The 25,307-nt window shown below is 40.6% G+C and overlaps 6 protein-coding genes across 6 annotated transcripts; 5 read left to right on the forward strand and 1 right to left on the reverse strand.

The window, feature by feature from the left end:
- Window positions 1–5,558: 5,558 nt before the first annotated feature.
- MELLADRAFT_89207 (uncharacterized protein) lies at window positions 5,559–6,238 on the forward strand (the record flags this gene model as incomplete). Its single annotated transcript, XM_007404331.1, has 2 exons — window positions 5,559–5,999; window positions 6,107–6,238. The coding sequence occupies 2 exons, from the start codon at window positions 5,559–5,561 to the stop codon at window positions 6,236–6,238; spliced, it is 573 nt and encodes a 190-aa protein (XP_007404393.1).
- A 4,109-nt stretch (window positions 6,239–10,347) lies between these two features.
- Window positions 10,348–12,239, forward strand: MELLADRAFT_89208 (uncharacterized protein; the record flags this gene model as incomplete). The annotated part of the gene is made up of 9 exons (XM_007404332.1): window positions 10,348–10,444; window positions 10,595–10,683; window positions 10,752–11,083; window positions 11,298–11,322; window positions 11,364–11,510; window positions 11,587–11,652; window positions 11,716–11,811; window positions 11,889–12,010; window positions 12,080–12,239. 9 exons carry the CDS (start codon window positions 10,348–10,350, stop codon window positions 12,237–12,239), a joined length of 1,134 nt encoding a protein of 377 aa, XP_007404394.1.
- Window positions 12,240–13,347: 1,108 nt separating this feature from the next.
- Window positions 13,348–16,116, forward strand: MELLADRAFT_115110 (uncharacterized protein; the record flags this gene model as incomplete). The annotated part of the gene is made up of 6 exons (XM_007404333.1): window positions 13,348–14,066; window positions 14,177–14,301; window positions 14,385–14,635; window positions 14,726–14,834; window positions 14,985–15,051; window positions 15,178–16,116. The coding sequence occupies 6 exons, from the start codon at window positions 13,884–13,886 to the stop codon at window positions 15,886–15,888; spliced, it is 1,446 nt and encodes a 481-aa protein (XP_007404395.1).
- A 212-nt stretch (window positions 16,117–16,328) lies between these two features.
- Window positions 16,329–20,344, forward strand: MELLADRAFT_89210 (uncharacterized protein; the record flags this gene model as incomplete). Its single annotated transcript, XM_007404334.1, has 13 exons — window positions 16,329–16,340; window positions 16,426–16,586; window positions 16,685–16,720; window positions 16,824–16,998; window positions 17,098–17,201; window positions 17,289–17,474; window positions 17,572–17,646; window positions 17,742–17,879; window positions 17,967–19,224; window positions 19,313–19,358; window positions 19,425–19,774; window positions 19,843–20,064; window positions 20,144–20,344. 13 exons carry the CDS (start codon window positions 16,329–16,331, stop codon window positions 20,342–20,344), a joined length of 2,964 nt encoding a protein of 987 aa, XP_007404396.1.
- A 1,455-nt stretch (window positions 20,345–21,799) lies between these two features.
- MELLADRAFT_89211 (uncharacterized protein) lies at window positions 21,800–23,004 on the forward strand (the record flags this gene model as incomplete). The annotated part of the gene is made up of 8 exons (XM_007404335.1): window positions 21,800–21,910; window positions 21,999–22,123; window positions 22,217–22,279; window positions 22,354–22,425; window positions 22,499–22,587; window positions 22,659–22,782; window positions 22,859–22,929; window positions 22,970–23,004. The coding sequence occupies 8 exons, from the start codon at window positions 21,800–21,802 to the stop codon at window positions 23,002–23,004; spliced, it is 690 nt and encodes a 229-aa protein (XP_007404397.1).
- An 808-nt stretch (window positions 23,005–23,812) lies between these two features.
- On the reverse strand, window positions 23,813–24,540 carry MELLADRAFT_89212 (uncharacterized protein; the record flags this gene model as incomplete). Its single annotated transcript, XM_007404601.1, has 3 exons — window positions 23,813–24,114; window positions 24,178–24,267; window positions 24,339–24,540. The coding sequence occupies 3 exons, from the start codon at window positions 24,538–24,540 to the stop codon at window positions 23,813–23,815; spliced, it is 594 nt and encodes a 197-aa protein (XP_007404663.1).
- Between the last annotated feature and the right edge of the window lie 767 nt (window positions 24,541–25,307).

Consider the following 25,307-nt stretch of genomic DNA (forward strand, 5'->3'; position numbering starts at 1 on the left):
AACCTTATATCGCGCTATGCATCAATTCGAAATAAGCATAAAGGCATAGTTTGGATTTAAACTAACCTTTATGCTTATTTTCAAAAAAAAAAGTCTTGGACAACTTTTTTGGTGATAGTGGGCATAGGTTGGCATAGCATTGCATATCTCAGACAAAAAGATGGGGCATACAAAGAGCTTCACGTGAAGGAAAAAGATGTACCAAGAGACTAGAAGAAAAAACGAATATGTAAAAGTTTATCAGGCTTTATTACGTAGTCGAATCAAGGTTAAAAAAATTGGTTAAGCACTTTTGCTTCAATGAATTGAAGCGGACATGGCTGATTTCATTGAGCATAGAGTGAAAGCTTTTGATATGTAAGGTCCAGTCGGGCCCGTCAGCATCATGAGGTTGACGGTTGAGTGAATAGATGATGTCGTCAATGGCTTGTGAGATTTGAGCCATTGACATTGGTACACGGATGTGCTCCCGCAAATCCTCCTCGTCATCTTCGGGATCATCAGGCGCATCGGGTTCAGAGTCGTTAGCACTTGATTTGATGATTTCGAGATCGGTCGGCATACGTTGAACATCCTCAGGTAATTGCCTCTCGATCTTGGGATTGAGTAGGTTTTGAATGCTGATCCGGACCTCGGATCGACTCTCATCTAGGCCTGTGCATTCTTCGAGTCGCTCTAGGACCTTTGAAGCCTCATCAATGATGTTTTGGAGGTCGGAATCAGGAGCTAGATTGGTATTAGTTGGGGTGGAAGGTTGGTTCTCGTTTTCTTGGAGTGCTGCCACTATTTGGGTGTGACGCCAGCAGTTTGTAATCGTCTTGCAAGTAACAGACTTCCATGATGTATCAGCCATTCGCATAGCGTCCAGGAGTGGTAGCCGATAGATATCCTTTGCCAGTTTGTCCGGATTATCATCGTGTCTCCGGATTACTAGAGATATCAAGTTACGTCTGTAGTGAGCTTTCCAAGCTGCTATTATTCCAGCATCGCAAGGCTGTAAGACACTGGTGAGATTTGGTGGAAGGAAATGCACTGTAATGTTTGTGAGGTTGAGAGTTTTGACTGGGGCTTTATGACCGGAGAAATTGTCGAGCAGGAGTAAGATTTTGCGATTTTCTCGACGGAAGTTGGCATCAATCTTCTGAAGCCAGTCACCGAAGATTGCACCGGTCATCCAGGCATTCTTACTATTAGTGTATTGGAGACTGTAATAAGCTGCGGGCTTGCTTCTGAATGAGGTAGGCTTTTTTGAACTACCAATAACTAGAGGATCGAGTTTGTGAGTGCCATCTGCATTTGCACAGAGAAGGTATGTGATTCGAGCTTTGTCGCCTTTCACACCAGCTTTTTGTGTGTCAGCCAAGGTCTTATTTGGCGGCATCCTGAGAAGAAAGTTGGAAGATGATCAATCTGCTGAACTTTGATGAAAAAAAGAGTCACAGATTTACCGATAGCATAGTCCAGTTTCATCGGCGTTATATATTTCAGAAGGTTGATAGTCCTTCGTCACCTTGAGTAGCTCGTCGCGTGCAGACTTCACATCTTCTGGGTTTACTGAGGATGCCTCGCCATGCAGGGTGACTCTTTGGATGTTGTAGCATTTCTTGAACTTGGTCATCCATCCATCTGAGCATTTCATCTTAATTTGAAGATTTCGGAGAAATGTTGAGCCTTGACTCTTATAACCTCGTCGTTGACTGGTAGATCACGCTCGCGAGCCTCAATTACCCATTGATATAAAGCTTGTTCAAGATCAGGATACTTTGCTGTGCGTTGTTTCCGAACTGTTCCGCCATTTATCAATGCATTTGCCTTGATCTTTCCTTCGTCTTTGAGCCATTGGCTGAGATTAGATTGGGTGATATTGAAATGTCGGGCGGTTTCTTGCTGAATCTTTCGGCCTGCGTGATGCCATGCAAGAACCTCGGCCTTGAAGGCTAAATCATACACACCACGCGGTGTTGGTCCGTTCAAATTGGTAGATTCTAAAGAAGCCAATGATCCAGGAGTGCTGATAGGCTGCTTAGTTTTCTTGATCGAGTTTGAATTTTTAACTTCAGCATTTGAAATCACCCGTCTCTTTTGGCCAGCTACAGATGTCACACCTGAAGTAGGAAGGATACTTTTACCAGCCCCAGGGAGAGTTGCACCGGCATCTAAAAAAGTAGATACAAACAATATGAGGGTGGGTGGGAATATGAAAGAGACAGATGTAAAGAACATTCAAAGAAAGTACCCACCTTGGAGCTTTTGACAAACTTTTTCAAGCTTTATCCTGAGAAAACCGTGCGCATTGGTATCCCCTTTCCAGCTGGGGTGGTTGCAAGCTTGACCAATCCATTTCAGCATAAGTTCAATCCCATGTGGTCCTGTGAAAAGGTGTTGATCAATCTTGTCAATACCACAGATTGCATCAAGTGCCGAGTTGACTAGGTATCCGATGCCCTCATCTGTGTCGTTGGTATCCAGGACTGGGGGGACTGAAAACATTCTGAATATCTTATCTTCCTTGGTTGCCTTTCTGATTTTATCATCAGGGCAGCTTTGCGATAGAAGGAGGGTTTTGTGGATGAGCTTATCCATTCTCTTATGAGACTGAGATTGAGATTTTATCAAAGATGGTTGAAAAAGTGTGAATAAAAGTGTTTATAAGTTGATATACTGTTAATAATAAAGCAGAGGCTAGTAGAGTGGGCAGAAGATTTGATGAACCTTCTCGAAAGTTCACACTTGCACAGGAAAACAAATTGTATATAAGCATATCTGCTTGTGCAACCACTAAATATGCTTGTATATAGCAAAATCCACGCCCGTTGTAAGCATTTTTTGGCTCAAGTTCATGCTTTTAACTTACATGCTTATGGTCACAAATTAAGCCCTGCTCATTTTTTATTGGGAAAAAATCCATGCTTATAACACGATATGCATACTCAGTGTGTGCTTATAGCGAGCGGCGACTGTATCCTGTGCTCTCTTGTGCTGTGTCAGTCTAGTCCCAGTGAAGATGGCATTGAATTTGGAGAGATACACTCCGCCTTACAAAAGTATTGAACTCTAATAAAATCATCAGGTTATCCTTTTTGAACACTCTATGTAATAACTATGTATGTTTTTGAACTTGACCAAAACCAAACTAAAAGACTTTTAATCTAGTACTTTTCTGAAACCTTTTCAATATCACTCAGTCTCAAGTTCAACCAAAAAATCTTTACCTTAAAAAACTCTCCCTTTTTTTCTATTCAAGTATCCACATTCATTCATTTTTATAAATAAAAGATTAGTTCTCCAAAACCACCCATCAGATTTTTAAACACTTTCAGCTAAACACAACCAAAACCAATTCCCAGAATTCCACTTTAAACCCAGTCTGGTTTTTTTGCTTCTTCTTATCATAACAATAAATAAATAAATAAATTCCAAACCACACCCATGAATTCCACAAAACCCTTCTATCCTTTCCTCTTTTTTAAAAACACTGATTTCCAGTCAAATCTAGAACAAGTTTTTTCAAAACTTTTCTTTATGTAGATAAATATGGTATTTAAATTGAGTAGACTCTTTGACTAGAGACATGAAGATTGAATTAGCTTGAATAATAATATATGTAATTAAGAATCACTTTTAAATATACTCAAGCTTGGGGTGAAGATTCAAGAAGCTGAAGTGTAGGGCGTCTACATACACCATGTCCGTCCCCCATGAGCACGTTGATGTGCTCACACGGAGAGTTGTGTAATAAATTTGAACAGACCTTTATTCAATTTGTCTCTAGAAAATGCAAATCCTTTGTTAATAATAATAGACAATCAAAAATGTACCGTTTGTCAATGGAACTATGAACAAAGGAGCCCATTTAACACTCTTGCTGTCTGAACCTCTTGACAAAGGCAATTGTATGCTTAGCTCTCAGACCTGTTTGTAGGTTATATCCACCCTCTACGGAAATTGATTGGTGTGAGCACGTCGACATGCTACCTCAAAACAGACATGGTGATACTGTTGAGTTCAAAAAGGGTACTCAAAGTAAGTATGTATGTACACATACTTTTTGCTATATACTTTTTTTGGCGGGGAAGACGAGGCCAAAAGTATATTTTTTTCCTTGTTCCCGCCAAAAAAAGTATGTAGCGAAAAGTATGTAGCGCTACATACTTTACTTTGAGTACCCTTAAACTTCAGACGGTATTTACATATGTGAGGAATTACAGGACAAAGTTGTTCTGTAGCTGTAAATGAGATGGATTACATGACGAAGTAAGTTGTGTATGTAAACTCACAGATCAAGAATCATGTTGTGTAGTTTGAAATTGATCATTCTCACACCGCGGGAATTAAATACACCACGGGGGTACTTTGGGTCAGAATCTCGCCACGCACTGGTCGAGTCGGGTTCTGGCCCGCGGAACGTCTGTAGCCGGCCGGGCGTCTATGCCCTGCGCGCCTCAAGGCGGTCATCTCTAATGCATTTTGCAAAGCGACATTCGGCCACAGGTAGGGCATGCATGTGGCATCCTGACCGTCGTGCACCCGCTACAGACCGCCTGCATGACAACCGATGCCTTGTCCGCCTGAGGGCCAGATCCAGACTTGAGACCCATGCCCACCAAAACGATCCGTCATCCAGTTTTGATCTGGTGAGAAGGAAACCCTCTGACACCACTCCTTCAGGGTTGACGTCAGCGCTCCCCACACCCAAATATGAATCCTCATACGTCGTCGCACAGGGTTCAGCACACCAGGCTCTCTCGATACATTTCGCACTCCCCACACCCAAATATGAATCCCCATACATCGTCGCACAGGGTTCAGCACACCAGGCTCTCTCGATACATTTCGTACCCTCGCTCCACAAGGATCTCAAATCATCTCCGTTACTCAAAATCTCTTGCACTTCAGGCAACAGGCTCTCTCGATACAATTCGTACCCTCGCTCCACAAGTCTCGCAAATCATCTCGGTCACTCGAAAGCTTCACTCGCAAGATATCAAAGATACCATACATTGTCGCACAAGCTTCATTGATCAATCAAATCTCTCAAATCACTTATATTCGTCACTCGATATCTGTGTGATCTCCCACTTGCTTGCCTATCTTCATTGGTCCCAATTCCAGTTAAGCAAACAAAAAAAGCTCATCCTTCCCAACATCGTTTCAATAACATAAAGCTAATATTTTCTTTTCCTGCGTCTGGTTATTTCCTTTTCTCTTCTGCAGCCCACTTCAGTCCATTTCCCCTTGGCTCAATTTTACTTCACTAGATTTCTCCTTCACTCGGTTTCTCCTTCACTCGATTTCCCCTTTGCTCGGTCTCTCCCTCGCTGGATTTGTCCTTTGCTCAACTTCTCCTTGGCTCAATCTCTCCGTACCTTGGCTTTGCTTCCCACTATCTCCCCATATGGCGCAAGCTCCTGACCAACGTAAGGTTGAATGCGGAAGCATATGTTCTACAACTTAATAGTTGTAGATACTGACTCTCTTCGTTCTTTTCTGTAGATTTTGAGTTGATTTCCACTGTGCCTTCAAATCCACAGTGGAGATGCTTGGTCTGTAACCGCCAGATGGGTTCGTATGGTCCTCATTCGCGTTCCAAGAATCACCTCGACGCGGTTGTACGTTTCCTGGCTCGAAAAGCGGCTGAACAGGTGGTCATTCCTGCCCTCGATGACAACCACCCGCCCTCCACCAATCGCTCGCCGTCACCTCCTCAACAAGATGACATCTTTGGCCATGATGCCCCTGGTTCCGACACACCCGAACCCCCTCCCTCTCCTCTGTCCTGCCTCCGTGCCTTTGCGCTGGCCCAAGAAAAGCAACCTGGCGACTCAGAAGACTCTGACGACGACCTCGACATCCACAAGCTCGCTGAGGCTATTCATGCCATGGAGGACGACATGTTTGGTCCAAACGATGAGGCCATGGATGAGGCCAGTCTAGAAGAAGATTTGCAAACCGGTCAGGTATTGGATTCCTCTGAGTGGCACCCTTTCAAAAAGAAAGAAGTAAGTGGTTATCTGGAATGCAAATCATCATCACTTATTTGGTACTGATCATACCCCACATCCAATCAGCACGTCGTGGCTCTATTGATCATCGGATCAACTCGCAGCATCCTATCCCGGTCCCAATACCACCGTATACGCTCGATTTTGCTTATATGCCATGTCCGGCTCCCAGAGTGGGGGGCGCTGCGTGCTCTAAGCAAGCGCCTCAAGAAGAATCTTGGTCTTCAAGTGTCTGAAAGGACCAGTCCGCATGGCAACCCCATCTTTGGCTTAAAAGTGCAGACTATAATCACAAATGTTGGTATTTCTTTATCAGTTCAAGGATTTGATTTGAAACGTGAACTGATTTGGTTGGCCTCCATCCACAGGAACTTGCCAATCCTTTAGTCAGCCCTTTTTTGGTATGTCTCCCTGAATTACCGACGTTGGAGCGAATCAACCGATTATCACAGTCCCAGAAATGGCGCGAAGGTTTCAGCAAAAACCTCCGAGTCCAAATGGTTCTCTACCGCGGGAAACACTGGTACATTTACGAACCTGTTCAACTTTTTTTGCAAAACGTCGTGGTGCCTGCATTTTTCTTCCAGCAAGATGGGAGAACTATGGCTAAATGCCTCCCAACCACGGTTCGAATGGATTCTCAAAACCCTTCAGTTACCCAATTTATAATCCCCGCTGAACCTAGTTTTGACTGCGCTCCACTCGAGACCATTGACCTCAAGGAGTTTTGGAAATCTTTTCCTGACATCCGATTACTCAACGGTTCAAGTCTCTCCCAACAGACCTGCCCGTATATATATTGTGGGTTTCTTTGTGTTTCCACGTGCCATTACGGACAAGATCTGACCACTGGCTTCTTACCTTAGAGGAAAAGCAAGATAGCTTTGACCGGTTCCCTTCTGTCAACCCGTGGCGATTACGAGCAAATGGAAGATTGATCAAGCATATACCACTCACCATGTATTCTGACGACACCTCGGGGAATGTTTCCAAATCATGGAATAAGCACATGAGTGTATTTTTTACTCTTGCTGGCTTACCACCCAAAATGACGAACCAGGAGTATAACATTCATTTCCTGGCGACGTCGAACTGCGCTTCAGCGCTGGAATTACTTGATGAGGTGGTTGACGATATCAAGTGAGTCTCCTGTCCCAAACGTACTAACTATGCACAGTAGCTGACCAGCCTCGGTTTTGTTCAAAGTGATCACAGTTCAAATGGATTCTTGGCGCATGACCATCACACCGGGCAGGAAGTCCTTGCTATGGTGGTAGTCTTATTCCACCTGGGTGATGGCCCTATGCATGCTGAGATCACTGATACCACCAATCCGGCCAACACATTGACACCTTGTCGCATATGTGATTTGAACGTCACGAAGATGAGTGATAAAAAAACCGAGGGTTATGTCTCAGACTTCATTGGGGTGGACAGTGACGGCGAACAGGTACATGCTTTTTTGGTTTATATTGAACGGCTTATACTTTCTTGTTTCAAACTGTTGCTCACCACTCATTTTCCCAGTTCTCTCTCCCCAAACGGCAATGGGATGTCACACGCAATAGGGCTTGGGGCCTCTGGGAAATCGCCCAGAGGCCTCACAGCAAAACCGCGGTTGAAACGGAAGCGCGCAAGCACGGATTCCGCGATTCTGTCCTTGACTTCTTTGTCAAAAAGGTTCACGACGCCCCAGATTCATGTGACGTGCCAAAGCTATGCGAGGATTTGAACCGCCAACTTGGTTCACGTTTGTTTAACCCAATGTTACGGCTCCGAGGTATGTTAACATTTTCAGCTTGTGGCAGCTCGAATTGTGGAACCCTTCTGACTTTGTTCTTGTGCACACAGGTTTCAATGGCCATCAAGACACTCCAGTCGAAACCCTTCACGTCGCACTCCTTGGGATCGTCAAATATCTTTTCAGAGACACGATGAAATCCCTCGGCATAATCAAACCTGGAAGCATCCTCCATCAACAGTTGGCCGCTAGGTGGAGAGCCTTTCAAACCAATGGTTTGAACATTGCACCAATTCAACCGAAAACTCTCATCTTTCACTACCAAAGCCTCGTTGGTAAAGATTTCCAGACGGTCCTTCAAGCGGTTCCATTCGTCCTCTTCGATCATATTCCAGACCACAGACGACACTTGTGGACTGCGTTGTGTCTTCTAGGATCATACATATTTCAACACCAAATCAGTAACATGGAAGACTATTTACGAGACATGGAGGCATCAATTCTCATTTTTTTCCATCAACTTATCCACGATACGGCTCAATGGGTTGATAAGCCAAAATTCCACATGCTGACCCACTTGAAGGATTCAGTTGAGCGTTTTGGACCAGCCATCCTATATATGACCCAGAAGTTTGAGTGTTATAATGGGGTTTCGCGCACGGCTTCTGTGCATTCCAACCGAATGAGTCCCGGTCGCGATATTGCCGAAACTTTCAACAATTACCAACTAATGCGATGTCTCCTATCTGGCAACACTTTCTTTGACAAAGAATTGGAAGCACGATGTATGGCAGGCCATGAAGTGCGCGCGCTGCTCTTCAAATTGCCAGAACTTTATAAGGCTATGGGCCTTGACCCAAAAGCCAATCAAGCTGGGCTACTTACTGCGGGTCGTGAGTGGACTTTTTTCCATTTCATATTTGCTGTAAAACATTGAAATGTATCTTTCCTTTGGCAGCGCGTGTGGAGGTTCGCGAGGTGCCTGCATATCTTGTTAGGGAAGTACCAGATGTGCCGTGGATCGAACATTCAAGTGTGGCTTTGACCAACAAGTTGAAGGTGGAAACAAAGGATTTTGTGAAGGTAAAGTTACTCTTCATCCGTCATCAAATCCTCAAATCCCTTCTGACCTAAACCATCTCGCAGCTCAAACAGGGAGAAAGTGTCTTTCAAGTCTCTGGCATCTGGAAACCAGACGGTGAATCGGCCACCAAGATAGTGGTTCAGCTGCGGGAGACGCAGCGCGGTTGTGTCTATCCTTTTTATGGCATGCGCGAATTAATAAGGACTCCACGCGAAAGATGGGTCAAAGCGGTTGTAAGTACCACCGCCACATCAGTTCACTGTTGTCCTTTTGTGTTTCCAGTCCTGACACAAATTATTTCTCCAGGATATCCTCTGTGTCTTGAACGTGCAACACAACTGCCACCGATCAAAATGCACAGTCACAGGAGGTGCAAAGAAGCGCCTTGAAAGAAAGGAAACTTCTGTCACCATCAGCACCATGGCCCATATCGAAACCGATTGGTTCATCCTCAACAGTGGGAGCCATTACTCAGCTGAAACCCATCGAGCAGTGGCCAACTTGCCCACACGGGTCATTTCACCTGCTGAATGGGAGGCTGCGCTACGGAACGGCATAAAGACATGGCAATCGGTTCCAGTCAAACCTTGGAAAAAAAGGCAAGGCAAAGGTAAAGGTAAAGAAAAAGAACACCATGAAGACGAAGATCCTGATGACTCTGACTCTTCCAACTGACCTGCGGATTTTGCCAAGAGATTTCCTTGATCCACTTCTGTTCAACTTCATTCTTGTTTCTCTTCTGTTGGACTTCCGGATCACGGGGATACAATGTGTGCAATCCAACTTTGTTTCCAAGTTGCAAGACCCACGTATTGTTGTTCACACTTTAGTATGGTGCTCAAACTGAAAACAATTCCACTTTCCTTTATATTCGCCAGACCCACACCGTCTGATTGTTGTTCACCTTTTAGTATGGTGGACAGTTGAACTGAATAATTGCGAAACGCTCTCTCCACTCTCCGCCATATGAGCATGACCCCAATGCATTTTCCAATTGCGAGACTGATGTCGTTCACACATTTTAGATTATAGTAAGGTGCACAGTTGAACTGACCCAGTGTGAAACCCTCTGTTGGCCACATGGTCATGACCACAAGTGACCCCCCATTTGGCCGTCTTTATTCTGTCGATTCCCAAAGAGGAACTCTTGGCTGAAACGACAACCACCACTTGGGTTTGCCTGTTTATAGACCACCACAGGACGTCACGTTCCGACCAATCAGCGAAGGCCTCCACCACCTTGTCTTTGCGTTGGCGTGGGCGCCTCGAACCAAATATAAACCGCTGTGGGTCCTTCATCAAATTTTCTCCCCTCGCACCGGTCCTGACTTGCCTCCTCTGACCTTTGTTTGAATTTCCTTCTGATTTTCAAATATTTTCTAAAACCTCATCACTCTTAAAGACCTTTTGCTTTAAAGCCCTTTAAGCTTTAGATAGAACCATTTCACTTTAAAAAATTCGTCGCTTTTCAAACCTTTTTGCTGTTAATAAGTTTCACTTTCACAACGTTTTCGCTCACTATGTCATCACAAGGCCGTATTGATACCATGACCGCTACAATCAACGCTCAATCTCAAAAAAAACGTACTCAACCATATTCGTTATCGACTCCAAGAGGTATGAGCCCCCCGCTTGAGTTTATCTTTTGTTCGATCTCTGGCCATTCACCCTCCGTTTATTTTATCTTTGGTCTTTTGTTCAATCTCCGGCCATTCGCCATCCGTTTCTTTTATATTTCGTTCAATGTCTGACCATATGGTCTTATAGGCGGAACTACAGGTACTGGAAGCAGTTCTGCCCCCCGCTCGGAACAGCGAAGCATCCGAGGGATTGGAGCCTCGAAGACTGGCGACGATGTAAGTTCTATCTTGCTCTTTATTTCAGTCGTCCTAAAGACCATCACCACTTATCACATAGTCCATAGAACCACGACACCAGTGATGCCAATACCGATCGCATCTTGGCTGCAATCGTGACACTATCTACAAAGATCAATCAAGACATATTGGTCCTTTCTGACAACTTACATCAAGAGATCGCGGATTTCACTGAGAAGGTTGATCAAGACATAGCGACTTTGTCGAACAAGACAGACGAAGATGTCACTTCAATTGCTAACAAAATTGATCTTCAATTCAACACCGTATCCAACAAAGTCAATCAACTTATTGAGACCTTTGAGCAAAATTGGTCTCATCAGGCTGGAGGTCCAGCTCCTGCTCAGACCAACCCTGGATGTACTCTGCCAAGCTTAAAGTTTGTCGATGCCCTCGAGTCATCTCATCTATCTCTCAGCATCACTCTTTTGCTTTTCTCAATTTTACATTTTCCTGTTTCGCTCTTCAATTATCAGGGTCGGGTGTACACTATAGCATACGAATCAGTTCCGTTACATAATATTGCGGCGTATACCGCACTTGAATCCCCTGATGGCGATACCCTAGTCAATTCATTGTACAACACTATCAAGGCAAGTTGACCACATGATATCACCTGTACCTATTTAACTGACTCTTGCCTTTTTCGCATCACACAGCAAGCCATCAGAAACATACCCGGTACCTGGGCCACTGACCAGCTCCCTCCAATCGTCAATGGAGCCCAGAATGTCAAAGCCGCCCAGTTATACACGACCTTAGTTAAGACTGCGGGCAAACATGCTCGCGAGCGCCTGCACATCTTAGTCAGTCCTTCCACCACTGAATCTAACTCTTTTTCGCTTCTCTTTCTCATTCCTCACTAACCAACCTTCTATTCAGGTTCTGCACAACATAAAAAACAACCCTGAGGCAACGGTGCCCTGTATTAAGCGGCTCTTACATCGTGTCAGTCTCTCTCTTCTGCAGTCAATTTCACCCGGTCTTATATGTTTCCAATTCTGTGCATAGCTTGCGAATTACTGCGGTGACGGCACGCAAGACCTAGACTTTTCGGCCTATTGGCCAACGACCCCTTTGGCTCTACGCCTCCGTATTGCCTACATTGTGAGTTGCATGCTCGTCCTCCTTGGTGCATACTTGTTGTCGCGCGTGAGCACTGATTCTTAGCATGTTCTCACCAGCGACGTGAGGCGGTTCGCATTTTCCAATCCCTTCAATCCGGCGGAGGTGGAGGTAACATTTGGAGCAGAGTCAACAAACAGCTCCACAAGTTGAGAGTTGAGGGTCCCTTATACACTTCCGCGTCAGTCTGAAATATCTTATTGTCCCACAAATCACTCTCTAAGTAACTTAACATTGGTTGTCTCAACAGGTTTTACAGACTTGTCTATAACCAAGATACTGAATGGTTTGATGGCACAGGGTTTTTTTCTGACTTCAACCCAGAGTTCGACTTTGCTCTACCTTCGGAAGACAAGATCAGAGAAGAAATGGAGCGTTTGGAGGAAGCAGGAGAAGATATGGAGGAATAAAACCGCACCCATTACGCCAATGCGAAAGGATTTTGTCAAAATTAAATTTCTTTTGTTTTTCTTGTTTTCTCTTTATATGTTGTGATGTGATCAAAGTTGTATAAAGATGAGATCCTCTATCTTTAACGCTCCTGGTCTACGTTATTCAAGTTACAACATCTGTGAAATGTACAGGCTTTCATGCCTATGATCTGTCATACAACCAAATAAATTTCGCCGAACTCGCTTCAGTTGCTTGCCTATAGACCGTTTTTTGACCAATCTGTCTCTTTCTTTTCAAAAAATTTAAAAAATTAAAAAATTAAAAAAATGGACTTGATGGCCCTTTGACGGTTTTCTGGCGCTCTTGACCGCCAGGAAACCGCAACCAGGCGCTTATAGATCATAGCCATGCCGCAATACTGGCGAATCAAAATGCGCCTGGCCGCCGCACTCAAGGCATCAAGATCCTGGCCGACTACTGACCGCCTTTCACAGCGGAGGGAGCGGCAGTCCTACGACGGCAGGCCATGACCGGCACCAGACAGTCAAGATCCCCCCGTGGTGTAGTTCAAACCCGGATTGAACCGAGTTTCGGTGTCCGGGTTCGAAATTTCCTCGAATCGTGAAATTCGTTCACGACTCGTTTGCAATACGTTTGCCGAATTCCCTCGAGCGGTACTCTGCTCGGCCTGTATATGTACAGCTACATCATACAACAACAACGCCCTTCAGCATCAGTCACCAAGGATTCAAGAGGATCAAGAATAAGATTCAAGACTGAGGATGCATGACAAAGGAAAGATGATTGAATGGTTGGAATCAGGGTTGTTGTTGTATGATGAAGCTGTACATACACACGCGGGGCCAACAGGGTACCGCTCAAGGGAAACCGGCAAACCTATTGCAAACGAGTTGTGAACGAATTTCACGATTCGAGGAAATTTCGAACCCGGACACCAAAATTTGGTTCAATCCGGGTTTGAACTATTTAATTCCCGCGGTGTCAATCCACTCTTCTCTCCAATCCAATCTGAAGCTTGACCAAACAAGTTGATCATGTCATCATCAAACGAATCAAACCATCCAACCGAAAGACTATCGACCACACCAGACCCAATCCAAACCCATGAACCAATTCCAACAACCCCAACAACAACAACAACAGATTCCAATATACCAGTATCAGAACCTCCAATAAGCTCAACAAATCACGAATCCAATCATAACGATACCACAACGATTCCAAACCCAATAGAACCCAATAGATCTAGATCAAGTACATGGTCCGACATCTTCCGAAGAAACTCATTAACCCATCCGATTCCCACGACTTCGACTCCAGACCCTACCCGAACCCATCCCACAACCACAACCTTACCACTTTCCCAACCCAGTACACCTTTATCGAACCAAACCCCACTAAACCCAACCCATACACCCACCAATTCATTTTCCCTATCATCCATTACCTCAGCCCTAAAACGACCCTTACTCTCAACCCCTACCAACCCACCGATCTCTCTTCCCACCACGACCCACTCAAGTCCATCCCCAACCCATCGATCTCAAACCTTCCAAACCGAACTCTCACCAGGCGGAACAAGTGCCGATCCAGATCCCACACCATCAGTACCACCACGTCTGATAGTAGAAGAAGAACCGATGGAAGAATCATTAGGATCGTTTGATTTTAATCATTTCTTGGATCAAATGCGTTGGAGACAATCTGAACCGATTGCGAAATACTTGAGATCTTTTTTGAAAGAGTTTAATAAACGAAGTTCTTTGGAGAATGGATTGTGTAATATTTCAGAACAGGTTAGAGTCGTTAATGATTTTTTAGATGTAAGTTGTTCCCTTAAGAAAAAAAATCACACACATACCTCTTGTACTCTAACCTTTAAATTCTTGGCTTTTCTTTTTCTAATTTGGTTTTTGTTTCGAATCTTGAAAAGTTTATTAGTATTAAGATGAGAGAAATTAAAGGAGGTCCATGGGATCCGAGTATATGTAGTGATGGAGAATTCGATCATGCAATAGAAGCCATGGAAAAACTAGTGATGAACAGAGTATGGCATCTGTAAGTCTCACCTCCCATCCAATCCATTCCTCCACACCAACACAAATACTGATTTGTTTTCTTTTCCAATTCATTCATTCTAGAACATATACACCAGCCTTACAAAACGAATTCCAACCATCTGTCACAGATGATTTAGAAAGAGATGAAGTCTTGAGTCAAAAATTTAATTTGTTTCATTGGATCAATGATTTACACTTAGATTTGAAGTTAGAAAGAGATGAATCAGATGGGTTTTTAGAGTTTGCTAAAACTGAGCTACTTAAAATTAATGATTATAAAGCACCAAGAGATAAAATGATTTGTATTTTAAATTGTAGTAAAGTTATCTTTGGTATGTGGTTCTTTTAAATTCTTTTTTTCAACATCCATTTTTTTTCTTTGAGTACTTTCTGAATCCTGATTTTTGTCTTTTTTTATAAAGGATTGATTAGACATATTTCTAAATCTGAAGGTGGTGCAGATATCTTTGTACCGATCTTAATCTTGGTCGTCTTAAGAGCAAGACCCGAACATTTAATTTCAAATCTTCAGTAAGATTCATCTTTCTATCTTTTTTTCGTTTCTTCGTTTCTTTAGGTGATTTTTGGAAAAAAAAAGAAACCAATCAAAAACGAACGAAACCCCAAACCCAAACCAATGAAAACAAAAACTTGATGTTTGAATGATACCGTTTTGATTAGGTATATTCAACGGTTTAGAAATCCAGATAAATTACAAGGTGAAAATGGATATTATCTTTCAAGTCTAGTTAGTCCTACCTAAAACCCAAAATCATTGATTCTGATCAATCAAGTTTCCAAAAACACATTGATACTTGAAAAATCCTGATAACATTTTCACTTTTTACTTTTGCTTCTTCTACGATCTCAATAGAATGCAGCCATCTCATTTATTGAAAGATTAGATTATTCAGTTCTTTCGAATATTTCACAAGAAGAATTTGAATCGAATGTAGAACAAGCGATTTCGAGCTTACCAAGATCACCTAGCCGATCAACCCATCCGAACACCCACCCCGAATCGAATCCTGAACCCAATACATCTACATCATCTAAAGTTAATCCAGACCATCCAGTTAGACCACCCTTGATGAGTGGATCGAGTTCGATACCTGATTTAACCCGAACCTGGTTATTCAATACCGTACCGAACTTGGCTGAAAAAGCCGTAAGTAGACCATTGAATGCGATTGCAAGAATAGTAGATGATCTTTCACATGATCAAGAAGAAATGAGAACAATCCACCAAAGCCAAACACATGAAGAGAATCGATTAAGTTTACCAAGGCCGAGTGTACAAGACTTTAGAAGGAACAGTAGTCCGAATGTGGTGATGAGTAATAACAGAAGAAGAGGATCTCGACCATGGGCATTGAATTCGGAAGAATTAAAGGAAGAAGCACAAGAAGAAGAAGAAGAGAAAAGGAATCGGTTTGAGAAATTGAAGAGAGCTGAACATGAAGCTAAACTTGATACGCTTTGTTCGATCTTTGGTGAACTTGAAAGAGAAGTACTTGAAGTTGTTTTGGTCACTCATCATGGTCAATTGAGTATTGCTATTGATTCGGTTTTGGAAATGAGTTGAAAGACAAACAAGAAGAAACAGTGATGTGAATGAATGAAGATGATGATGATTGAGAATGTAGAGTAGAACATCTTTTAAGATTGGATTGGTTTAATGTTTTTGATTTGAGCATTGTGAATTGTGAAGTTGATATGGTTTTGAATTTCTTTAAGTTTTGTTTTATTAAATTGTTTTTTATATTATACAATATTAAATATGAAAAAAGTAAAGAAAAAGAGTTGATTGAATATTTCAACAGATCAAACCAAGATTACTAAGAATGGTCAACAGAAACATTGAAAGATGGTAAAGAAGAAAATCATAAGATCACAAAATGAGAATGGTCAACAAGAAATTCCTAAAAACCATTTTCAGATAATTTTAACTTTCCACTAAACTATCTTCATTCTCATCAATCTACTATTTAGAAATCAAATTGTATTTCATTTCAGATAGATAGAATGCCAGTTCAGGTAAACATCTTAAAATTATCATCTCTTTCATTTGTTCTTATCAAACATTAATCTCTAATGAAAGATATTTTCTTAATCTAAATAGACAATTCCACAACAAAAATTAAAACAATCTGTTAAATCTAAAACGAGTACTACCACCAAATCTTCGACTTCTACCGATGTACAATTAGTCACTTCTACTCAAAGTCTTAGTATTGTACAAACTTTAGTACAAACTGGGATTGGGGTCATCACTTATCTTAGGTTAGCGAAAAATCATTTCTTGATCTTTTTTTCTTTGAGGGGGATTCCGTTTGATTGATTTGGTTTTTCTTGGGTTTTTCGGCTTGGAATCATTGCAGAGGGATTTTTCCTGACGAATGTTTTAATGATGATAGGTAATGACTCTAACTTTTCTCATAATCAAATCTCTTCTTCTCATATCTTAATGACCGTATTCTTTTTTCTTTTTCTGTGGGATATGATGATGATTTTTTTTAGAATCGGACCTGATCGTTCATCTGAACTTGAAAACCATCAAACTAATCAAGACTCAACTAAACCAAACTCATCTGAAATCTTTCAAAAGAATGTAAGAGAAAGTAGAGGATATATTAAAGTTAAGAAGCTTAAACCAGGTGTTTCTAAAGAGAGTGATCAAGTTTTAAATTATTTGGTGTGTGAACTTTTTTTTTTCCATTTCTTTATAATTTTAAATTGGAATCTTTCTTTACTGATCATCATTGAGTATCTTTTGGGGGGCGGGCTGGAATAGGATGAAGGTGTTATGGACGCTATTCAAAGAGGTTATCTTAGACAATTACTCTTTGCTATGTATCTCGATCCAGATAAACCAAGAGATGTGATTGAATGTTATACGTATGTAAAGAGAACCTATACTTCGAATCAAAAGAAGAAGAAAAATCTTAGATCTGATCAAACTTCTCCTTGGTTTTTTCTTCATAGGTTTAATTTTACTTATAGTCCAAGTCATTCTGGTCATCCTAGATTAGTACCTGAAATGGAAGTAAGAGATCAATTAAAAGAAATGTCTTTAACTGGAAAAGTATCGATTTCTGAAGAAACAGATCCCAATATAAATGTCAAAACTGGAGGAATGGTTAAAAGACAAATACAAACATTGATCAAAAAGTTGAGGATTGTTTTGTCAATCTTTCTTTGTTGAATTTTCTCTAGTTTGATTTCTTGAACATTCATCATCATCTTTTTTTATCTTTTTTTTTCTTAGTTTGATTTGTTCTACTCAGAGTTTATCAGATATAAATGGAAGAAGGTTTCTTTCCTTCAAGTTATATTACAACGAGTGAGTTAAATTTACATTCTCATCAAAAGAAATCCTGACATTTTGATGTTTTCCCGAGAATTTTATATACTTATATGTTGCGAATTTTACTTTAGACGAGTGCCTTTGGATTATGAACCACCTCATTTTAGTGCAGCTGATCTGGAAAAAGATCGGTTTACGTTTGGAACCGCTGGGAAAGAAGAAGTCCCTAGTGCAACTGAAATGGGAAAAGTCGATACCGGTTTTCATACGTCAGTCATATCTTTAGGTAGAAACATGAACTTTGATTGATCTTCTTTTCTGATGATCTGGGTTTCTTGTACTTGAATATCTAAAAGTGTACGAGTAGCATTGGCCACGATTTCTGATTTCCTTCCTTCAAATGATCTAAGAGGAAACACTACGCACAATGGGAATGAATCTCAAGTTCGCGATGAACAAATCAAAACCGTCAAAGAACAAGCTCAACAAAGACCAATTGTATGGGACACTGAAAAACTCTTGGATCCTCCGTCTACTCCACCCGAGATATCCAGTCACATTGATGGGGTTAACGAGAAAGAGAAACTCGAACCAATAGGATTTCGTGATCCCAATGGAAATCTCATTCCTTTACCTGATCAGACTCACTCAAAATTGAAATCCATCGACCATGTACCCGATAGACCAGTGAAGATCTTGGAGACCAAAGCCTATGCAAATCGAGATCGAGATAACGAGGATCTAGCACCGGAGTCATCTGCGACCGAAATCGCCACACAGTTGGATCAAAACAGTCAAAACTCTCCACCCTCCTCACGAGCGGTACAACAAGCAAAGATCCATCATCAATTACCTGTCAAGGATCCTGAGGATATCTATTCTATGGACGTAGAATCCCCGAATCTAGAGATGAACGATAAAGCTAAAGCGCTAGGGTTTGAAAATAGTAGGAGTGAAACCATCGAAGATGAAAGCTTATCGTTGCTAGAACCCCAACGCCAAAATGTTTCCTCAAAAGATCTTGAAAAACATCTCATCACTTACTCAGGCCAATTGCGATCTGTAGTGGGAACTCCGATCCCATCTTCACCTGTAAAAGAAAAAACAAAACAAGGAAGAACAACCAATCTTCCAGACGATCCGATACAAACATTCACAAAATCACATCCTCCGGTCAGCAGTCTACATGATCCGGTGGTTCTCTCACTTCTGGGAGATCCGATTGAAGAAACCGATTCTACAGCTTTTCTCACCGAGAAGAGTCGAGTTCGACCAATGGTCGAAGCAGAAAAAGAACTCTATCCTAAAAAACGAATCAAATCACATGAAGGCGCACTGGATGAAGGACCTAATGGAATGTGTGAATGTAAAGATTGGCATGACGATATTGCGATGATCATGTGTGAAAGATGTTCTAGATGGCGACATTTATCTTGTTATGGATATAAATCTATCAAAGATTTAAGGATTCCAATCAAATTTGAATGTTTTAGGTGTCAAATTCATGGGAATTTGAGTTTAGAAGAAACATGGAAAAGAGAAGATGAAATTAAAACTTCTTTAGAAGGTTTAAGAACTTTATGTATCTTTAGAAGAGCTTTACAAATCATTTATGTATGTTTTTTTTCATGTTTTTTTTTCTCGTGATTGATTGAGAAAGGTTTGGGAAGTTTTGACGTTTTTTTGAGGTCTTCTTTTTTAGGATGAAGGTATGCCAAATGCTATTAAAACTCTCGCGAATCGATTAGGTTCGTTTTTGCTCACTTATCTCCAGTGATAACCAATTGAAACTAATGGAACCAATTCCTTTACAGAAATCGATGTGATGACAGCATCTCAAGTCAAGAAGAGACTTATAGCCGAAAAATATTTATATGTGAAATCAACTACTCCTTCAAAACCCTCAGGAATATTAGAATCAGAGATTCCAACCCAAAAAGGTAGACCAAGAGGAAGTACAAAAGGAAGAGGTAAAAAAGCTTCCAAGCCTCATAAGAATCAATTGACAGTGAATGATACATATGAACAAAAACGATTGAAGGAAGAAGTTTATTTTACACCTGGAAGTGAACTTGAATCTAAACTTTTAAAACGATTTCAAGTCGATTCTTCATCAAACATCAAAGAGAATCAAAAAGATCAAAGCTCATCAAAAGCCAATCAAGTAAGTTAAGTTTTCTGTTGATTTTTATAAACTTTTGTTGATTTATTTGAGAATTGGACAAATCATAGAATTCAGAAAAGATGATCAATCAAGCAACAATGAGTGATCAAATCGATTCACGTACATTATCATGGACACATCAAGTAAAAGAAGTACCAAAAGAGATTGAAAACTTTGAATCAAATCAAGATATGGAAATGAAAGATGGAAGAATAAATCAGATGAGATCATCTATTAGTCCAGAGTCAAGTTCGAATCTTAACCTTCTTGGTTCAAGAGGAGGTTTAAGAGTAAGTCACACAAAAAAAAAACTCATTAGCTTTTCGAAAACTCTTTTAAAACTAATGAATTTTTTTTTGTGGTATTTAGGATTCAACCATTAATAAAACAATTAAATCGATGAGTCAACTTGAAGAAAAGAAACTAATGAAGAAAAAGATTTCGACTTCAGCTAGTCATAGTCATAGTCATAGTCATAGTCATAATAAGATTAATAAGAATAATAAAGTTTCGATTGGTTGTAAAGATCTTGAAGTGCTTGGTGTAAGTTGGGATGATTTTAGTGATTGATTTTGAAGGGTTCGAGGTTAAGATGTAATGTTGATGGCCGATGGATGAATGGGGTTGTATGATTTTTATAAGTTTGGATGGGGTGGGTTTTTGAAGAGTTTTGTATTATTAATGTGGGGGGGTTAGAATGCGTTGAGGGGGTTTTGTGAACTTGTTTTTGAGGTGATCTTTGTTTTATAAGAAGTTAAACTACAATCAGGTTTGTACATTATATATATACCTTTTTTACCGGTGTTTATTAAGATATGATTAATGGAAAAAACAAAAATGAATGATTAAAAGATATGTGTACTTGATAGGATGAGAGATTTTTTTTGAAATCCAAAAGAAAATGAATTTCGGTTTCTCAAGGGATTTTGATTTTTTTTTAAAAAAATGGAATAAATGATCACAAGATTTCAAGAATTGATGATCTTTGAATTTTGTTAAGGCCCAATTGACATGAGCAATTTTTGGTCAGAAATTGCATTTGGCAAAATTTAAACTGCAGGTTTGGTGGAGTATGATTCATTTTTACATTGGAATGCAATTTCTGTCCAGAAATTGTTCAAGTGAATGCGCCCTGAGTCTACTACTTTTTTTTTAGAAAATAAATTGCATTTTGAATTCATGAGGTATGAAGATGTTTTCATCTTTGGTGGGAAATTCAAATAGTAGAAGACTCATTTTCAAGTTTCAAGTTTATTGATTGTGCAAGGTTTCTGTCAGGGGCCGGGCCAGGAACAATGGAGTCCGCGGAGATCAATTGGCTCGGAAGCGCGGTCAGCGTTGGTCTCCGTCGGCATAAAGCGTTCGGCAAGAAGGCCTCAAATTATTTAGTGAGGCACTCCGACCAACGATTTGTGAATCCGGCATGTTGGGCAATTACAGGTGTTTTTTGCGTAGGGTATTACTATTGTAGTGCTGGGCAAACCGGGATCAGCTACGGACAATCTTGTCAGCTGAGAAGCGAGGGGTTTTGAAGGATTCTAAAGTGTGGTGAACCAGGTTGAAAATATGAGATAGCTAGACCAGAAAAGATGGAGATGATCACGTGAACTGAAGGCTATCCTGATGTCCCTGATTTCGGTCTATGGTTTTATTATCAAATTTTAAAACGCAAGAATGTTTTTGAATGTAGAACTTCAAGAGAACTGAGATTCGAATTGGAAAGATGAAAGTTTGAACCAATGATATGTTTGAATTCACTGGACTGGTCCTTATTGAACTTTAAGATTCTTCTGGTAAATTGAGATGATTTCTTGTTGGTTGAGACTTACTCGTATTCTTTATTTTCATCGCATCCATTTTTGGTACTTTTAACCTGCCATTCACTGCTCGTCCAGATTTCACATCTTTATTATTTTCGGATTTGTTGATCGATCATACCTCAACGTCAGAACATTTAAGAAAGAAATTTATAACTCATTAAGATCTTTATTTCATTTATTCAGATCTTGAATAACTCTTTTTACTATGCTTTTTACTTTTGTACTTGGGGTTTTGGTCAGCTTGAGATCTTCTCATGCTTCTCTCTTTATCACTTCACCAGTTCAAAGTACAAATTGTGTTGGAGGAAAACCATGCGTAAGTGTTTTTTTTCTTTTTAAACTACGATTGATCCAGTAAAGTCCTTCGATTAATGTTTTTTTTTGATTGATTGATTGAATTATAGCTTCTTACTTGGACAAATGATAAAGCTTTACCTGAGTTAAGTGCTTATGGAACCATGAATGTTGGACTTTGGACTGGAAGTGAAACTCAACAAATCGAATTAATCAAATTAGGACACATTGATCCGTGAGTTAAAAGAGAATGGATTTCTTCTACTTTTACAACAAAAACCAAAGTTTTAGAATTGTTTTAGTTAATACTTGAACACCCATTTTTTAGTAAGGAAAGTAGTACTATGAACGTTATTATACCCCCAAAGACTGGACCAAATGGAAACCAATAGTAAGTTCTAAACACCTATCTCTATTTTAGTTATAAGAGTTAATCTTTTATTGAAACTTCATTTGATGGTACAGTTTTATTCGAATGGATCAAGCTGTACCTGATCACCCAGGCGATCCATACCAAGCCTTCAGCGCTCACTTTGAGTTAGTAACACACAAACCCTTTTTAAAATCCAACCATACAGATCCAAATCCACTAACGCTGTTTTGTCAATAGTTTGTCTGGAATGACTGGAGGGGTAGCTCCTGTTGTACCACCTTCACCACCACATCCTGAGCCAGCTAAAGGAGTGATTGGAGGTCCAAGTGAGTAACACTTCTCACCAAATCGTCTCTCCACTAGGTTTTTATTAAATTTGATATCTTTTTCATTTTAGATTCTAGTATAATCGTAGCCGTCCCACCTAGTTCTCCAACTGGAGCTCCAGTCGTTGGAAGGATTGCAGGTACAGGTTCATCTAATAGTGTTTCTACTGCTTCACTTCCTGTTCTACCACAAACGTAAGTGAAAAAAAGTTTACTTGAAATGGCTTCTTTTCTTTTTTATTGATTGATTGATTTCTTGTTTTCCTTTTAGACCATCTGCTTCATTCTCTTCTCCTTCACCTATGGCTACACCTCAAACACCTCCTTCTTCTATTACTTCAGGTTCATCATCTTATTACAAAAAAACCAATCACTTCATTAGCTTTTTATTATTTTGTGCTTGCTATTTTGTTATGATGATTTGAACTTGATTTTTTTTTTCATGAATATATGAAGTATGTATTGTAAAATTTAAAGTTTATGAAGCTCTGCTTCTTTTTTTCGTTTATGAAGTACCTCAATTTGCATATCATGTATTTAATGAGGGGTCGGTGAATTTTACGCACAACGTTTTACGCACTTTTTTGATCGTAAAAGACGAAGTGCGTAAAGTTGCGTCTTCCGGTGAGAAAAGTGCAACTTTACGCTCAAAAAAGTTTTTCGCTTCGTCGTAAAGCATACATTGTAAAAAAAAAGATCGTAAAATTGTCCTTTGATACCCTCAAATCTTTACTTTTACGCACAATATTTTACGCGTAATCGTATAGCGCAAAATATGACGTCGCAAAGTTGCATAATCCAATCGCAAATGTGCTACTTTACGCCACCAAACCATCATTTTGCGCTGAACAAGTCACTAACACACAGGGCCCAAAATCAAATTTAAAATCCCACAAACATCCAGTGGCTATAGGCCTTTTGTTCATGTTCAACTACTCACAAGATCCTTGTGCAATCTACATTAGAAAATTGTGACTTCAACCGCTTTGTTCAAGACTCGCTGTTGATTGCACCTGTTTACCTGAAGAACAGGAACATGTAGGAGATGGCTTTGAATGGAGTTCTTTTCAACTTATTAAGAGCTATAAACAAAGGGTAATTAAACTGAGCATCGCTATCGATTGATTGCTGATAAGTATAAGATTGAAACAAAAGAAAAAATCGACTGAAATACAAAAAGTGATTCAATGAGAGTAAGGATGAAAAAATATCAGGAAAAGACAGGCTATCCAATTGCTCTTCCTGATCGTGTCCGGCGTGAGGAGGTTTCAACCTGACTTTGAACGTGCTGATTGTCTTTGGGCAGTAAATCATTAGATTCTGGCCGTTCTTCAACCCACACCCAGCCCTTATGAGATCTCTTCGAGTCTCCACATTGTGCCTCATCCACAGTGTTGGATTCCTGTGTTTTACACGTCTTGATGGATTTTACTTGTTGTTTGACTTTTGCTGTGGCGGACGCAGTGGCATCGGCAACTAGTTGTGAATATGCAGGCTTCATGTCATCCACCAGCTTGACTCGTTTTGCTTGGGACAGAGGACACAAAGAGTTAGACCACATGGCTAAAACACCGACAAAACAAGACTTACCAGATTTCCCCTCTTCTGATGAATCATCTTCAACATGATCTATTGCTTTTTTCTTGCGCTTGCCCCCATTTTCGAGCAAGAATTTATCTGCTACAGAAGAGAACAACAAGCGCTTTCAGTGAAAACTCGACAGATTTGGTTATTGGCAGATATACACTTACAAGATGAAGAGTCTTTTGCATGGGAATGGTTGTGATGATCAGTTAGCTTGGCTCCGCCTTTAGACTTTGAATTGTCTTTTCTTATCTTTTCGTTTGATTCATTGACAATTGCTTGCTCGCTCTTGCTATACGTTCGAGAATACATCAACCAGCTTGTGCTTGGTGATGGTCCAGCAATACTGCTACAATCACTACTTAGCATCCGAGCGATCCCCTTATTGAGTGTATCATCATTCAACCATACTCCAGACACTCCGCCAAGTGTTCAAACTACCTTGCACCAGTAATGCTTGTTACCCCAGTACCCGCGTGCCTTCAAAGTGTACTCATTACCTCCCAATTTCATCGTTGCTGGCCAGTTTGAATCGCACATAAAACTATCATATGGAAGATTCTGACTGAGAAGTGGTGTAATGTCCTGATGGATGTAGAGGTGAAGTGGAGGTGAAGTGAGGTTTTATTGAACTAGTTGATAGCAGAACGGAGGTATTGCTTTTGGGATTGCGGTGGCAGTCTTTAATGTTGATTTTTTCTTTTCCAGGATCAATTTTGCTTTTTTATCATCATCCATACATGGTTTACAATGATAATTTGATTGGGAGTAAACACCCACTGAACATAGCTTTTGAACAAGCTCGGGTCCTTGTCCATATTCAAGATCAGCAGCTTCAAAGTCTTCTGGCCGAAGGTTTAATCCAATTAATTTACGAATCTTGATCTTATTGTTACGGTCATCCGATTCATGATCTTCGGCACACTTGCGAGAGCAGGTGTAGCGACACTCGCGTTGAACCTGAAATATTGTTTGAACAGCCTTAGAAGAGTTCTTTCTTGGGTCAAACAAACCTTCCAAGAAAAGCTCGGCTGATGAAAAAGTGTCCGGTTTAAAGCTGCCTCTGTAGGCATCTTCTATTGCTTCATGAAGGTTATCCTGTCCCTTGCTGAGGATACTGACAATATCCCCTAAGT

Source organism: Melampsora larici-populina, assembly GCF_000204055.1.
Source record: "Melampsora larici-populina 98AG31 unplaced genomic scaffold MELLAscaffold_2, whole genome shotgun sequence".
Taxonomy (NCBI): Eukaryota; Fungi; Basidiomycota; class Pucciniomycetes; order Pucciniales; family Melampsoraceae; genus Melampsora; species Melampsora laricis-populina.